General features: G+C 39.9%; 1 protein-coding gene across 1 annotated transcript in view; it reads left to right on the forward strand.

The window, feature by feature from the left end:
* Window positions 1-11,296: 11,296 nt before the first annotated feature.
* CPE (carboxypeptidase E) overlaps window positions 11,297-15,620 on the forward strand; it is a 49,122-nt gene continuing 44,798 nt past the window's right edge. Inside the window, exon 1 of the mRNA XM_087724686.1 lies at window positions 11,297-11,821. Within this exon, the coding sequence (XP_087580812.1) occupies window positions 11,503-11,821 (319 nt within the window). The 5' untranslated portion in view covers window positions 11,297-11,502. The remainder of the gene's footprint in view (window positions 11,822-15,620) is intronic.

A 15,620-nucleotide genomic window follows, 5' to 3' on the forward strand; every position in this document is an offset into this window, starting at 1 on the left:
ATTGGGCACCCTTAAAATGAAATGAATTTCAACCAATCTTCAATCGTCAATGTTGCAATGCAATGTTTAGACTCAGGGAACCTTGAGTCTTTGAAGAATTCCAGGCCAAGTTAAATAACCAGCTGATTATTTGGTTAGATTTTAATCCAAATGTACAAACTCTTGTTGACTGGACCAATGTAAAATTCACAGAAATAAGGATAAACATTCCCAGTATTGAAAGAAATAATGAATTTCAACTCAGATAAATTCAGTTAAATAAAATTCAGTCTCCTTCACTTTCTGTTCAGTGTGTGGTATGCTTTGGGAATAGGGTTAGCTTGCTTGGATATTCTGGTCCATACTAAATCATTAAGAGTGATTTTTGCCACCTCCTTTCTAAAGCTGCACTTAGGATGCAGGCAGAATATTAACAGCTGTTGGAAATGGTCAGGCTTGAATTTCAAATGAATAGCAGTATTCTGTCTTCATAGAACAAGCTCATACAAGTTTACAATACAATACAATAGCAGAGTTGGAAGGGACCTTGGAGGTCTTCTAGTCCAACCCCCTGCCTAGGCAGGAAACTCTATACCATTTCAGACAGATGGTTATCCAACATCTTCTTAAAGACTTGTAGTGTTGGGGCATTCACGACTTCTGGAGGCAAGCTGTTCCACTGATTAATTGTTCTAACGGTCAGGAAATTTCTTCTCAGTTCTAAGTTGCTTCTCTCCTTGATTAGTTTCCACCCACTGCTTCTTGTTCTACCCTCAGGTGCCTTGGAGAATAGTTTGACTCCCTCTTCTTTGTGGCAACCCCTGAGATATTGGAACACTGCTATAGCAATAGCAATAGCAGTTAGACTTATATACCACTTCATAGGGCTTTCAGCCCTCTCTAAGCGGTTTACAGAGTCAGAGTCAGCATATCACCCCCACAGTCTGGGTCCTCATTTCACCCACCTCGGAAGGATGGAAGGCTGAGTCAACCTTGAGCCGGTGAGATTTGAACCGCTGAACTGCAGATAACAGTCAGCTGAAGTGGCCTGCAGTACTGCACCCTAACCACTGCTATCATGTCTCCCCTAGTCCTTCTTTTCATTAAGCTAGACATACCCAGTTCCTGCAACCGTTCTTCATATGTTTTAGTCTCCAGTCCCCTAATCCTCTTTGTTGCTGTTTTCTGCACTCTTTCTAGAGTCTCCACATCTTTTCTACATTGTGGTGACCAGAACTGAATGCAGTATTCCAAGTGTGGCCTTACCGAGGCATTATAAAAATGAGCCACTGGTTTCATTTGTGTGCTGCATCACACAACTCTACCAGTAATAACTTTTTAAATATTAGTATTCACTTTTAAAAATAAGTTCACTGAATCTTAACTCTCATAATTCCCAACCACTTGGGCATAAAGGGAGCAGAAGTTAATATATCTGAATGGGTTAAAGACCACAAGTGTTGCATTGCCCAGTATTGTAAGGTGGGATTTAATTCATTTCTGTTTTGTTAGTTCAGTAAGTGGGATATTCTATTTTGTGGATTAATATATAAAAATCCAGGTAAAATTATTTGTAAAGTTTATATGTTCATAAAACAATAACTGCTTTATGACATTTCAGACCCACATGCTATTGCACAAACTAATCAATCCAAAAACTACACGAAGTGAACTTATGACCATCTTGAAAAATCCCCTGTGAGACCACCAAAAAAAAATCTTAATATTTCACAAGTTGCGGGACTTTTTTCATTCTGAAACAGGACAATGAGAACCAAGCAGGTATTTCTTCAGATTTAGCTTCTCCTTGGCATCCATAGTTCCCATGCTGTTGACTCAGGTTGCAATGTATTCATCAGCATTCTTTTTCTGAATAGTATTCCTTATAAAGCAAAACAAAACCACCTATGACCATAAAGAAGGCAGATCTCAGCATACTTAACAAAATCCAACGTTTTATTAAGCTTGATAAATGGAGTAATAAAATAATATAAAGTGTTTATATTTTACTGAAATAGTCCCCTAGAGGGAGCTATACCACGTGGTAATGGCGGAGAGAAGGAATATGTAAATACTTGATTGGAGAGAGGAGAACAATGAACTGTAAGAGGAGTGGCTATGAATTGAGCGGGAAAAATGTGATTGCTTGATTGGCCAGAGGGATGCCGAGGGCTAATTGGTTAAAATTGTATTCCCAAATAAGGTAAAAGATAGGGTAATCATTGTCTCTGATTGGTCTGTAACCACCCTCGTCAGGCTAGCTGACGAGGAGTAGGAGGAGTTAGGGAGGCTATAACTACTGTTTTACTTTCGAATTTGGTGTGGCTCTCCTTTGTGACTCAGGTGAAGTCAGGGTGAGACCCACCAACGCTTTGCAAACCGTTTTCAAATTAGCTCTAATATTCTTTGAATAAAAGGAACTTTATTCTTCTACTCCGAACCTCGTCTCTAGAATTCTTTTAAAATTCTACAAACAATAAATAACTTAAATAACTCCAAGTAGAGCCCAGTGAGGCACTATTATATTCCGCTACCAACTAAAAGTTCGCAATGATGGGAATAACAACCGAAAAAGAACCTTTCAGTATATAGCAATAGCACTTAGACTTATATACCACTTCACAATGCTTTACAGCCCTCTGTAAGCGGTTTTTCAGCATATTGCCCCCAACAATCTGGGTCCTCATTTTACTGACCTGAGAAGGATGAAAGGCTGAGTCAACCTTGAGTCGGTCAGGATCAAACTGCCGAACTGCTGGCAGCTGGCAGTCAGCAGAAATAGACCCCCCAGTACTGAATAACAGATTAACATTGTTGGAAGGGACCTTGTAGGTCATCTAGTTCAACCCCCTGCTCAAGCAGGAGACCCTACACCATCTCAGACAAATGGGCTGTCCATTCTCTTCTTAAAAGCCTCCAGTGATGGAGCACCCATGACTTCTGGAGGCAACCTGTTCCATTGATTAATTGCTCTCATTGTTAGAAAATTCCTCCTTAGTTCTAGCTTGATTAGTTTCCATCCATTGCTTCTTGTCTTGCCTTCGGGTGCTTCGAAGAGTAGGTTGAGTCCCCTCTTCTGCCCCCCTCAAATTTTGAAACACTGCTATAATCAGCTCACCTTGAAGATCTTCTAGTCCAACCCCCTGTTCAAACAAGAGATGTAGGGGGGACAATACCTGGGAGCCTCAAATATTGGAAGACTGCTATCATGTCACCCCTAATTCAAGTACAGGTCAGAATAAGAGAATAACAGTTGGAAGGAACCTTGCAGGTCATCTAGTCCAACCCTTCCCCTTACACCATTTCTGACAGATGGAAGTCTAGTCTCTTCTTGAAAGCTTCGGGTGATGAAGCTCCTATGACTTCTGAAGGCAATTTCTGTTCCATGGGTTGATTGTTTTCACGGTCAGGAAATTTCTCCTTATTTCAGGTTGAATCTCTGCTCTTGGTTTAACCTGGGTTTTGCATGTTGTGGGAACCAAACCAGAAATCCCCAGCCTCTTTCCCCAGGCAGGACTGACCAAAACAGCCTATGGCCAGCTCAAACAACCCAAGTACTGTGAAGTATATATTCAGACAACTACATCTAAAGCTACGAGACAGTAATTTGTGGTAGGCTTTGTTTCCATGTATAGTAACTTGTTCATTTTTAATTTATGTCTGTTTTTCTGTCTGTCTGTCTGTCTAAAAATGGATGAGTACAAGAGTTTGGGCTTTGGAAATAAAAGTGATGGTTCTGGCAACAGTTGGTCCATCCCTAGTCACCTATTCCCAAGACATATAAATGGAAAATGATGCAATCCCTCTCACCTATTTTTTTGAGATCTCCACTGTGATGGGAACTCTTAAAAGCTTGGACTAACATTTGGAATGACTTTAAATCTGCAATTAGAATGGGTGTGTAATCATGTGCCTCATTACTGGTTCAGATGTATTGAACCACTAATTGCTACTATCTGATGGAATAAATGCCAATCATCTGGGAAACTAACATCCTACAGCTGTAATTATTTGTGCATGCCTCTGCATGCCTCAAAAATATGACTAAGTAGTATGCAAGCAATGCTGCCCACATATAAAACGGCGTGTATATTCTTCAGAGTCTGGAACATAGTGTGTTCTTTTAATTAAAAATAGTCCTCTGTAAACCAAGTGTTGTTGAATTTTAAAAGGCAGGGACAGTGTAAAAGGATCATAGTGTTTTGCATGACTAAATCATGGTCTGTTTACTGTAGGTCTTCTTGAGCAATGATTTCTCCTTAGAATTTTGGAGGATGATTAATAAGGATTGATTTAAACTATAGATAAAGATGACCAGCATTTGTTAGGCAGGTTTTTTGCTGGCTATTGCACCAAAACAAAACAAAAACACCATTTGATTGTTAATTGTCAGAGTTTGGATACATTTTATAGATCAATAATAATAAATATTATTAAGTAAATCATGTACTTTAAATATTCAGGAAGGGGAAACTTTATAATATAGTTTAAAACTCCAGAAAAACATTAAGAGAAGATTTGTTACTTTTTAATCATTTAAATTAGACAAACCTTTGGTAGCTGGAAAACTATCACACTTTAAAAAAATCATTTTTGGTTACCAGGTGCTACAGTACATGTATAATGTAATTATACTGTTTTAATGAGATACTATAATTAGGACTGGTTTCTTTAGGTTATTTTGGGTGTGTAGGGGGCATTTTAAGTATATCAAGTCTATTCAAAAGCCTAATCCATCCTATTCTGTATTGTTTTCTATGTAAGATTGATAAAACGTTGTATTGCCAATATTTGGAATATGCCACTGAATCACTGTGGAATTATGCTTTGTGTCACTGGGGAAGCTACTGAAGAAATGTTTTGTGCAAATTGGATGTTCCTAACTTGAATTAGCCAGAATAATATAAAGTATTAATAAAGTGTGTATGTATGCATCTCTGAGTGATCAGCGACAGAATTTACAAATCCCAATTGTTTGGGAAGTGGTAACTTTCTTTTAATTTAAACTCGGAGTGATAACATTTTGGAAAACCGTAAGCATGAGTCCAATTAAATTCTGTTTTTAAAAGTAAATTCTTTAATGTAATGTACAAACTATTTTCAGAGATATTATAGTTTTTTTTGTTCTTCGAGTTTTTAATAGTTTTGACAAATTTGGGATTTGTTTGTATTTTTGGCTTAAACAAATTCACTGTTTATCAAGAATTAAGGAATGGGGAAGAAATATAGTTTATATGCTATTTTTTGAAAGCTTTGTTTCTAAGTATATATTTTATTAATATTGAACAATATTAAAATTAATTTTAGTATACTGAGCAAATGCCCACATAAATAATGCAGAACACAATACATGAGAGTGCAGGAAAATGGTTAGAACTGCTCTTAGAGAAATAAAACACTTGGAATACAAACTGCTTAAAATAATGTATGGCTACTTCGATTATGCTCATTCTTGAATGCATATTTAATGCAACACATGTTCCTAAATAATCTATTATGGTTTCCTAGAGAAATGTGAGGAAATTAAAGCAGCAGCAGAGACATTATGATTGTGTTCACATATTTGAAGATCTTTTAATATCACCAATAATTCAAGTGGCTGCCATACAAATTGGTCAGAAGAAAACCAATCTTTTGTGCATGATTAGCAAAATGAAGACCTTTTGGAATATTTTTAGTAACAAAGAACTGGTGGTTTCTTAAAAATATTTCTATCGTTCTATTCTGGCAAGTACTGAGCTTTATGTAGAGAGGATCTTCGAATGCAATTATCAATGTTATTCATATACAGATATTTAGTTTTATATATAGTTATATGATTGTATAGATATTTCCTAATGATAGTACATTCCCTATAAATAGCCTTATCATCTAAATTCCAGCCCTTAGAGTTTAATATAGCATTCATCACAAGTTAATAATTTATTTGTTTATAATCCATTAATTCAATTCTCTAGTAGAAGCAAAATGAATTTCACATTATGCTTACTTGGGTGTATCCCAGGGTCTATTTTCATGTAGATGTACATAGATTGGGTTGTAAATCACTTGTAAAGGCAGCTTGCTTGAAACACAATTCTACTTGTATATTTCTTCATTATTTTATTTGTTTTATATTGTTGTAATGCAAAAGGTTATATAAACAAAGTGCAGTATAAAAACATTGTGAACTAAATAACAAACAGAAGTTCCTTGTATGAATCAGTACGTTTACTTGTGGCAATTTTAATTATTTCATTTCAACTCCATCTATCTCTCATATAAGCTGTTGCTGGGTTATTCAACATTAGCCTGGAATAAACTAAGTTGATTTAGGATCACAACTGGGATTGAAACTTCCATTACAAAATGAGGCATTTGTTAAGTGAGTCATGCTCAATTTTATGACATTTTTGCCATGGTTGTTAAGTGAATCATGCAGTTATTAGGCAAATCCAGCTTCCCCCATTGACTTTGCTTGTTGACATTCAATTGGAAAGGTCGCAAATGCCAGTCATGTGACCCTGGGATGCTGCAATTGGGACTACCAGTGCTAATAACTATTTTTAGCAGCAATAGTTTTCAAGATACAATTGTGTTCCAGAGTTTTTATCCTTCATGATAGACTTCACATGTTACACTAAAGTACTGTTGGCTGGTACATAATACATAATTGGCTGGAGTCACACCATATGCTAAAACCACGAGCCATGTTTATGTACAAGAGTAGCAAAATTCACACAAAATGCATGGGGAGCAGATATCTTCAGCTTAGTGCCAAATCCATCAGAACAGAGCTTGAAGGGACCTTTGAGATCTTCTAGACCAGTGATGGAGAACCTTTTTGTAAAGGCATGCAAAAATTGTGCGTGGGTGTGTCCATACCCACAATGCAATATGCCCCGCCATCTGCACATGTGACCCCCTGCACCTGTATGCATGACCTCCCAGGTGTATGGGGGGAGTTTTTGCCCTCCCCGGAGGCTTTCCTAAAGGCCAAAAATCAGCTGGCTGCCGCATGCGCATGCACTGGGGCTGACAGCTCACATGCCGGCAAATATGGCTACAGGTGCATAGGTTCGCCATCACGGTTCTAGACCAGTGGTTCCCAAACTTGGCAACTTTAACTACTGGCTGGAGAATTCTGAGAGTTGAAGTCCACAAGTCTTAAAGTTGCCAAGTCTGGGAACCACTGTTCTAGACCAACCTAGCTCCTAACTCAAGTAGGAGACCTTATTCCATTTCAGACAAGTGGCTGTCCAATCTTTTCTTAAAAACCTCCAGTGATGAAGCATCCCACAACTTCTGAAGGTAAGCTGTTCCACTGGTTAATTTTTCTCCCTGCTAGGAAGTTCCTCCTTAATTCTAGGTTACTTCTCTCCTTGATTAGTTTCCAACCATTTGTTTCTTGTCCTGCCCTCTGATGCTTTGGAAAACAAGTTGATCCCCTCTTCTTTGTGACAGCCCCATCAAGAAGTCAATATGATGTTGCAAAGGATCACTTAATCCTAAATGGTAATCAGACTAAACTAATTATGCAACACATATAATAGCATATTATAGAGGAAAATCTTTTACAATGCAGAATGTCCCTAACACAGAGATTAGAATTAACACATAGGCACAAATGAAGAAGATCTATAAACTTGGTAAAAAATAAATTTGAACATCTCTCCACTGGACCTGCACATCCGCCGGAGTAAATACTTCAAAGAACAGAATCACACACCCCTTCAAAGAACCACTCTACCTATAAATATGACCATACGGTTAGCCTACCTTTGAGTGCTATTTTTCATGCTCCTGAATAATCACAGAATTTCTTCCTGTCCAAGCAGCATGTCCAGTGTCATCCTGGCTCAGTAGCAGACCAGAATTTTCTTCTAAGGGATACAAACGCATTTATTAACTAGTCAACATTAATAATCAGCATTAGTTTTTCACCATTTTAAGATGAGAAAGGCATGAGAACAGTAGCATAAACCCCGAAAGAGAAATATTGCAGTTAAAACAAAACACCAAATTTTCCAAACTTCAATCCCTGAAAAGGCTCCTTCCCTCTTTATGATATGGGGCATCCTAAAATGATATATTTAATCCTTGGATTTTAAACAATTGCCTACCACTTTGCTATCATAAATTAAAGTGGTTAGATTAACACAGCATAAAAGCTAACATCAAACAATAACAAAATTAATGAATTAATATTCCAAATGTATATTAATGAAATAGATTTTGTTTAACTGTTCCATTACTAGTCATTATACTGGAAACAGACTAAGGATTGCCTTATTATTGTCCATTTCTGTTACTGGTCTTTATACAAACACAACCAAAGGGTTTTTAAAAATGTTTTTATTCTACATTTTTGTTCATTTTGCATCACAGTTTCAGCTTTGCAACAACAGTATATTGATTGTATCAGCTATATTTATAATATACAATATACATAATACTATACCTCCTTCCAACCTTTTATCTCTTATTCATACATACATATTCATACAGAATCATATTTATATCTATTATTTCCATGCTTCTAACATAGTTCTCTATATATTTATCATTCTGTGTATTTTAATTTTTATACAGTCTGGGCGTAGTATTACTTACAGTAAGTATTCTTCTATCTAGCCTCATATCTATATTTATTTCTGGTTTGTTAATTGTCTTTCATTATTAATTTTCTAATCTTTGCACAACCAAGGCTTTTGAACAGCAGCATCTGTTCTGTTGTGATGTCCAGTTAACTCAAAACAGTTGGAGGCCTTTATGTAGAATTTGTAATTAGTTCTATGACTCTGGGCAAAACTAAGGAGGGAAAAGCTGTATTCCCAATCACATATAAGGTGAACCCTGAAAAGATCAGATTCTAATATCAAAGAGTTGGAAGGAGATAGAAATTTAACCTTTTTTTAATTGATTCTGTGATGAATTCTTGAGTTCATTGAGTGAACTCATTCTTTTAAACCCTAGTAAAATGGTCTGGAATGGAATCAAAAGCATATGCCAGGAGAGAAGGATCCAACTCTTCTATCTTCACAATGCCTACTTTTTGCTAGCAGGATGCACTTTTTAAGATGGAAATGGTTTTTAATATTTTATCAAACAATTGTCTTCCAATGTAAAAAGAAAACCAAAAACCACTGTGTAAAATAAAACAGCAAATGGCAAAGCTATGGCAAATCTAGACAGCATACTAAAAAGCAGAGACATCACCCTGCCAGCAAAAGTGCGTATAGTCAAGGCTATGGTTTTCCCAGTTGCAACTTATGACCGTGAAGGTTGGACCATAAGAAAGGCTGAGCGCGAAAGAATTGAGGCTTTGAACTCTGGTGGTGGAGAAGACTCCTGCGAGTCCCTTGGACTGCAAGACGATCAAACTGGTCAGTCCAGGAATGAAATCCTCTTACCTTCGCTACCGGTTCGGAACTGGGAAGGTGCATACGCATGTGTTTGCTTTGCTCACATGTGGTGCTTCTGCACATGCGCAAAACCTTCTGTGCATGCGCACAGCATCCGTCATGACGTCTAGGTGGGTGGGCAAAACCTCCCACCGCCGCCACTACTAGTTCGCCTGAACCAGGGCTAACCAGCAGAATACCACCTCTGGGTCATTCCTAGAGGAGATCAATCCTGACTGCTCTTTAGAAGGCCAGATCCTGAAGATGAAACTCGAATACTTTGGCCACCTAATGAGAAGGAAGGGCTCACTGGAGAAGAGCCTCATGCTGGGAAAGATTGAGAGCGAAAGAAGAATAGGATGACAGAGAATGAAGTGGCTGGATGGAGTCACTGAAGCAGTCGGCATGAGCTTACATGGACTCCAGAGAATGGTAGAGGACAGGAAGGCCTAGAGGAACGTTGTCTATGAGGTCGGATACGACTTCACAACTAACAACACAAAAATAAAACATTAATATTTTAATGTTTAATGCAAAATCCACTGTGTAAAATAAAGCACAAAAATCTGTGTGTAGGTGGAAATAATTGAGTGATGAAAGAAATGTCCTTCTGGGTTCAGCTCCAAGTGGGGATAAAGACACTGGAGACATGGAGGCTGCTTGGAAAGATGGTTTATTGTTGGACAGGGCCACATGGCTTGAGCCCTGAATAGAAAATGTTGGTGGAGAAGAAGAGAAGGGCTGAAGGAGGGGCTTGCTAGGCTTTTTATAACCTGTTTAGTCCCACCTCTCTGTTTCCTGTTCCTGTGTAAGAAATGTATTCTGATTGGTTGTCAGACTCCCATGGGGCTATGCAGGGGCTACTCTCTAGGCTGTGTTTTTGAATCCAGGTATGGATGAGTTCTCAGATGCCATGTGGTCAGTTGAGTAAAGTCCCTTAATCCTTTCCCCCTGCAGCCGTAGTGGAGAAGTCTTTATTATGTAAAAGTGGACTAGCTTGGCCCATTAACAATGGGGATGGGCAGGAAGCTACAGGCAACTATTCTGTCTTTTAAAACGTGTTTCTTTTCATATCTAGAGAAATATTCTGCCTTTTCAATATTTCCTAGGATATTTCATCCGTATTCCATCCGCCAGTCAGTGCCGACTGGCGACTACTCGGAGGAGAGCCTTCTCTGTTGCGGCTCCGACACTATGGAACAATCTCCCCGTGGAGATTCGTACCCTCACCACCGTCCAGGCCTTCCGCACAGCCCTCAAGAACTGGCTAGCCCGTCAGGCCTGGGGATAAGTTATTTTTGCCCCTCCCGAATGCTGAGTGAATGTTGAGTTTTATTGCTTAATTTACTTTTGTGCACATTTCTTTTTGTATTGTCCTACACTCCCTTTCCTTTTTGATTGTAAGCCGCCCTGAGTCCCCTCAGGGAAAAGGGCGGCCTATAAATGTCTAATAAATACTCAAAAAAAATAATTTCATTTTTCTGGTAGAGGGCTGGATGATAACTTCCCACATGAGCTATGTTGGTATCCTAACATACATAGCCCTAGTTAGGCATGGGTTATGGGCAAACAAGAGCCATACTGGGTGTGCATAAGAGCCTTGGCACCACTGTCCAATTTGCAGGCATTTGGATTAAAGAGTTCTGCCAGGCTGGCTTCCTGAAGACCTCCAACCGTCCATTCCTAAATAATCTCTTTTTCGGAGCCAACATCATTGGCGCCAGAAAGAGATGGCGCCGTTCAAGCCCGAAGAGCACCTCGCAAAGGGATGCGCTGGGCGAGAGTGACGCACATGGGGGTCCCACGCGTCTCCTAGATCGACACCAGCGTGGCAGGACGTCGCCCAGCCTCCCCTACGTGGAATAGTGGTACATCCTGCGTCTCCCCCAGCTGCGGAGTTGCGAGTAGTACGGGCTGCAGGGCTTAGCGCATCTGACTCTGCCTCCCCTTTCCTGAATGGAGCAGGTTTAGCTTTAGCGAGGACGGCGCGCCCGAGTTGAGCTTTGCGCGGCTAACGGGGAACGCGGGAGAGGAGAGGCGGCCGGCTGATCCCGGCAGAAGGAAGGCGCCCTCTTCCTTTTTTTCTCCAGCCACCCCCCCCCCCACCCCGCCTCTCCTTCCCCGAGGCTGCAGTTGAGACATGGCCGGGCGAGGTCGGGTTTGGGCGCTGGCGCTGGCGCTCTGCGCCTTGCCGGGCAGCCTCTGCCTGCAGGAAACCGAAGCGGATGAGCCTGAAGCGCCGGCGGCTCTGGGCGGTGGGGCGAACAGGCGGCGGCGCCTGAGCCAGGAGGACGGCATCTCCTTCGAGTATCACCGCTATCCGGAGCTGCGGGAAGCGCTGGTGTCGGTGTGGCTGCAGTGTCCGTCCATCAGCCGGATCTACACCGTGGGCCGGAGCTTCGAGGGCAGGGAGTTGCTGGTCATCGAGATCTCGGACAACCCTGGCGAGCACGAACCTGGTAAGGCTGGGGACGGGGGGGGACGTCTGGGACCGAGCCGCTGTCCGTGCCCGGCTAAGCAAGCACCTGGGCGGCAGCGGGACTGATGCTCTAAGCCTCGCGGCTGCCGGTCCAGAGGGAAAGATGGAGTGTGAAGGGGGAGATCGGGACTTCTTCCGCTCTCTCTTCTCCTTGTATCCTCGCAAAAGGCCGAGTTTTCTCCGAGCAGGTTTTTTTTTACACGTCCCTAAATCGATTTGAGGATAGCAATAGCAGTAGACTTATATACCGCTTCATAGGGCTTTCAGCCCTCTCTAAGCGGTTTACAGAGAGTCAGCATATTGCCCCCAACAATCTGGGTCCTCATTTTACCCACCTCGGAAGGATGGAAGGCTGAGTCAACCCTGAGCCGGTGAGATTTGAACCGCTGAACTGCTGATCTAGCAGTAGCCTGCAGTGCTGCATTTAACCACTGCGCCACCTTGGATCTGTTTTGGGCGCTGGGAACTTCAGTAGGAAGAACCCATTCAGCTGTCTCATGATGCTCGCCGCTGCCGTCGTCATCCTGGTAACATTGGTTGCAAGAATATATTGTACTCTTGACAACATACAAGTAGTCCTTGATTTACGACCTCAATTCAGCCCAACATTTATGTGGTTTGTTAAGCGAGTTTTACTCCATTTAAAAACCTTGCTTCTCCCCGTTGTTAAGTGAATCACTGCAGCGGTTGAGTGGATAATACAGTTGCTTCAGTGAATCTGGTTTCCCCATTGACTTTGCTTGTTGCAAAAGGGGATCACGTCACCCCTGGGACACTGAAACCACCGTAAATATGAATCAGTTTCCAAGGGTCTGAATTTTGATCAGGATGCTACAACGGCTGTAAATGTGAAAAACGATCATTAGCCACTTCTTTTTCCAGTGCTGTTGTAACTTTAAACAATCACTAAATGAACTAAGTCAAAGATGGCAGATTATGGATACAGGATATCATTTGGATTCTTCATAACTCAGCATATATAAAGCATCATCTAAAATTACACATAGTACATTATGTATATGGTGTTGACAGTAGTTGATTTCAGGAATGACTTTTTGCTTAGATCAGTCTAGCCTAGGTTTTGTCATAGGATAGCAAATTGTGCTTATGAATGCTAACAACTGCAAAATATAAGTTCAAGCAGAACATGAAAAATAAAGCTAATTCAGTAAAAAATACATCTACAAAGCAAAGGGGACAAATAAACAAATAAGCAAGCCCACTAAGTCGAATCTATTTTACATATAAGTCTAAAATATTTCCACTTTTCCTTCAATCACATTAATTTTCTAACAGCTGATTGCTTAGAATCTGTTGGCATCCTGATGTGATTAATATATAATATCTTGGTCCTCTTGATTTCATACATATTATACCTTCTATTAGCTTTTAAAAAAACTATTGACTACGGCTACTTTTAGCTAAGGAGCATTTTTATGAAGGAGAAAGAAAGAAAGAAAGAAAGAGAGAGAGAGAGAGAGAGAGAGAGAGAGAGAGAAAGAAAGAAAGAAAGAAAGGTAGACCACCTTTCTGAGCTGGTAAATGCTTAAATTCTAACTGTTGTTATATTTATTTAAAGTGAATGATATAGTCCTATATAACCCTGCTCCAATATGGCAATTAACTTCAATGGAGCTTACTTCCCACTAATCATATATAAATGTCTAGCCTAAATATGTAATAGGTCTGGTATAATGGAAATAGGACACAATCTCTTGCAATCTCTTTTCATTCTTGTTAAATAATTGCTATTTTCCAAAAGTAGCACAAGAAACTGAGAATCAATATTGCAGCTGGATTGGATTCATTAAGGGCATGAGAGTTTTTGATAAATTGAACAGGACTGGAGCCCCTAATTCTGGAACTTCAGAATTAGATCAGAGGAGGTTTGCATGCCCTAAGGGAAAACTGAAAATTGATTCCTCATTGTTTCACCATGATCCTAAATATTTGCTTGATTTAAGTTTACAATGTGTCCAGAATGGTAAATAAAGATTGTAAGAGATGAATTATCTCATCTTTTGGTGCTGCCAATTGCCGTGCAGAAAATGATTATAACGGATGTAGTATAATGAAGGGACGCAGTGGCTCAGTGGCTAAGACACTGAGCTTGTCAATTAGAAGGTTGGCAGTTCGGTGGTTCAAATCCCTAGCTACATAACGGAGTGAGCTCCCATTACTTCTCCCAGCTTATGCCAACCTAGCAGTTTGAAAGCGTGTAAAAATGCAAGTAGAAAAATAGGGACCATCTTTGGTGGGAAGGTAACAACATTCCATACGCCTTTGGTATTTAGTCATGCTGGCCACATGACCACGGAAATGTCTTCAGACAGCACTGGCTCTTCAGATTAGAAACAGAGATGAGCACCACCCCCTAGATCGGGAACGACTAGCATGCATGTACAGGGGAACCTTTAGTATAATGACATTAATACAATTCAGTCAGCATAACTTTGAATAAGATGCAGAACTGGCATCTCTATCTCTGTCTCTGTCTATACAAAGCATACCTCTCACCAATGTTGACTAGAAAAGTCCAATACCCATTTTCTTGGGAACAAATCCAACTGAATTTAAGTCACTGTATGTATAATCATGCTGTCAGGTTTCAATTTCTTTTCTTCAGAAATCTCTGATTCATTGCTATTTTCAAGAATCTGCATTTTTGAGCCAACTAGTTTTTAGATGCCAGTAAAACGTTAAAAAAAAAACCTTTTGAATGTTTTTGATAGTTCTTAAAGTGGCCTCATTTGTCATTGCAATTTGCCCAGAATTAAAGGTAGTTAAAAGTAATGCAACATTCAGGTAGGAGATCCATATTTAGATACTGAAGACGTCTTGATGGGTGATTGGAATAAAGTATGGTCATATTGAAAATGTGAGGATCTGTATTTGAATAAGAGATTAGATAAATAAGGAAGTTGTTCCCCTTGCCTCTCCCCATCTTATTTAAACGATAAAGATTCCTTTCATAATTTCTTAAAATTATTTGGGTAATGTGAGAAAAGTGGGGGATTGAAACTTACATTTAGTTATCATAAGCTATGAGGTAGAACATTCTTGGACTTATATGATGGGAGTTCCCAAGCTTGAATTTTGATCACATGACCATGGGGATGCTACAGTGCAGAGGTGGTATTCTACTGGATTGGATCGGTTCACCTGAACTGGTAGCGGAAATCAAAGGTGAGCCTGCACACCCACCCTGGCTCTATTTCGTTCCTTTTACGGATGTTTTTTGAGCAAAGCGCATGCGCGGAAGGCCGGGCGCGGGCGTGGAAAGGGTGCGCACACATTTGCAAACTGGTGGGGAAGGTAAGTGAAAACAACCCCTCCTACAGTGGTTGTGTGAAAACAGGTCATCCTTTTTTTTCACGCTGCTGTGTTTTGAACTGTCATTAAATGAATGGTTATAAGACTACCTATAAGACTACCTTTAAACTTCTACTGTGTTGCTACAAAAGTATTTAAGAATGAATAAATTAAGAAATTACCAGGCACAATACTTTTGACACAACTTCTAATGCCTGAAGCAATTCATGTATGAATGATACACATGTTATAGTTTTAAGAAAAAATATTATATTACAGAATAATTCAGCATATTTTAGTGCAGACTTTCTCAATCTTTTTATCCCAGAGGAGTTCTTGAAATGATTTTTAGGTCTCAGGGAACGCCTTCATCAAAATCATATAAAAAAACAACAACTTTACAATAAAATTCATTTCTACCCTACATATGTAATCCATGTTTTATAGTGTTTACAACAATACGAAAG

This window comes from Thamnophis sirtalis, unplaced genomic scaffold (genome assembly GCF_051295495.1).
Source record: "Thamnophis sirtalis isolate CommonGarterSnake01/CBP01778 unplaced genomic scaffold, rThaSir2_p1.2 scaffold_10, whole genome shotgun sequence".
In the NCBI taxonomy this organism is placed as follows: Eukaryota; Metazoa; Chordata; class Lepidosauria; order Squamata; family Natricidae; genus Thamnophis; species Thamnophis sirtalis.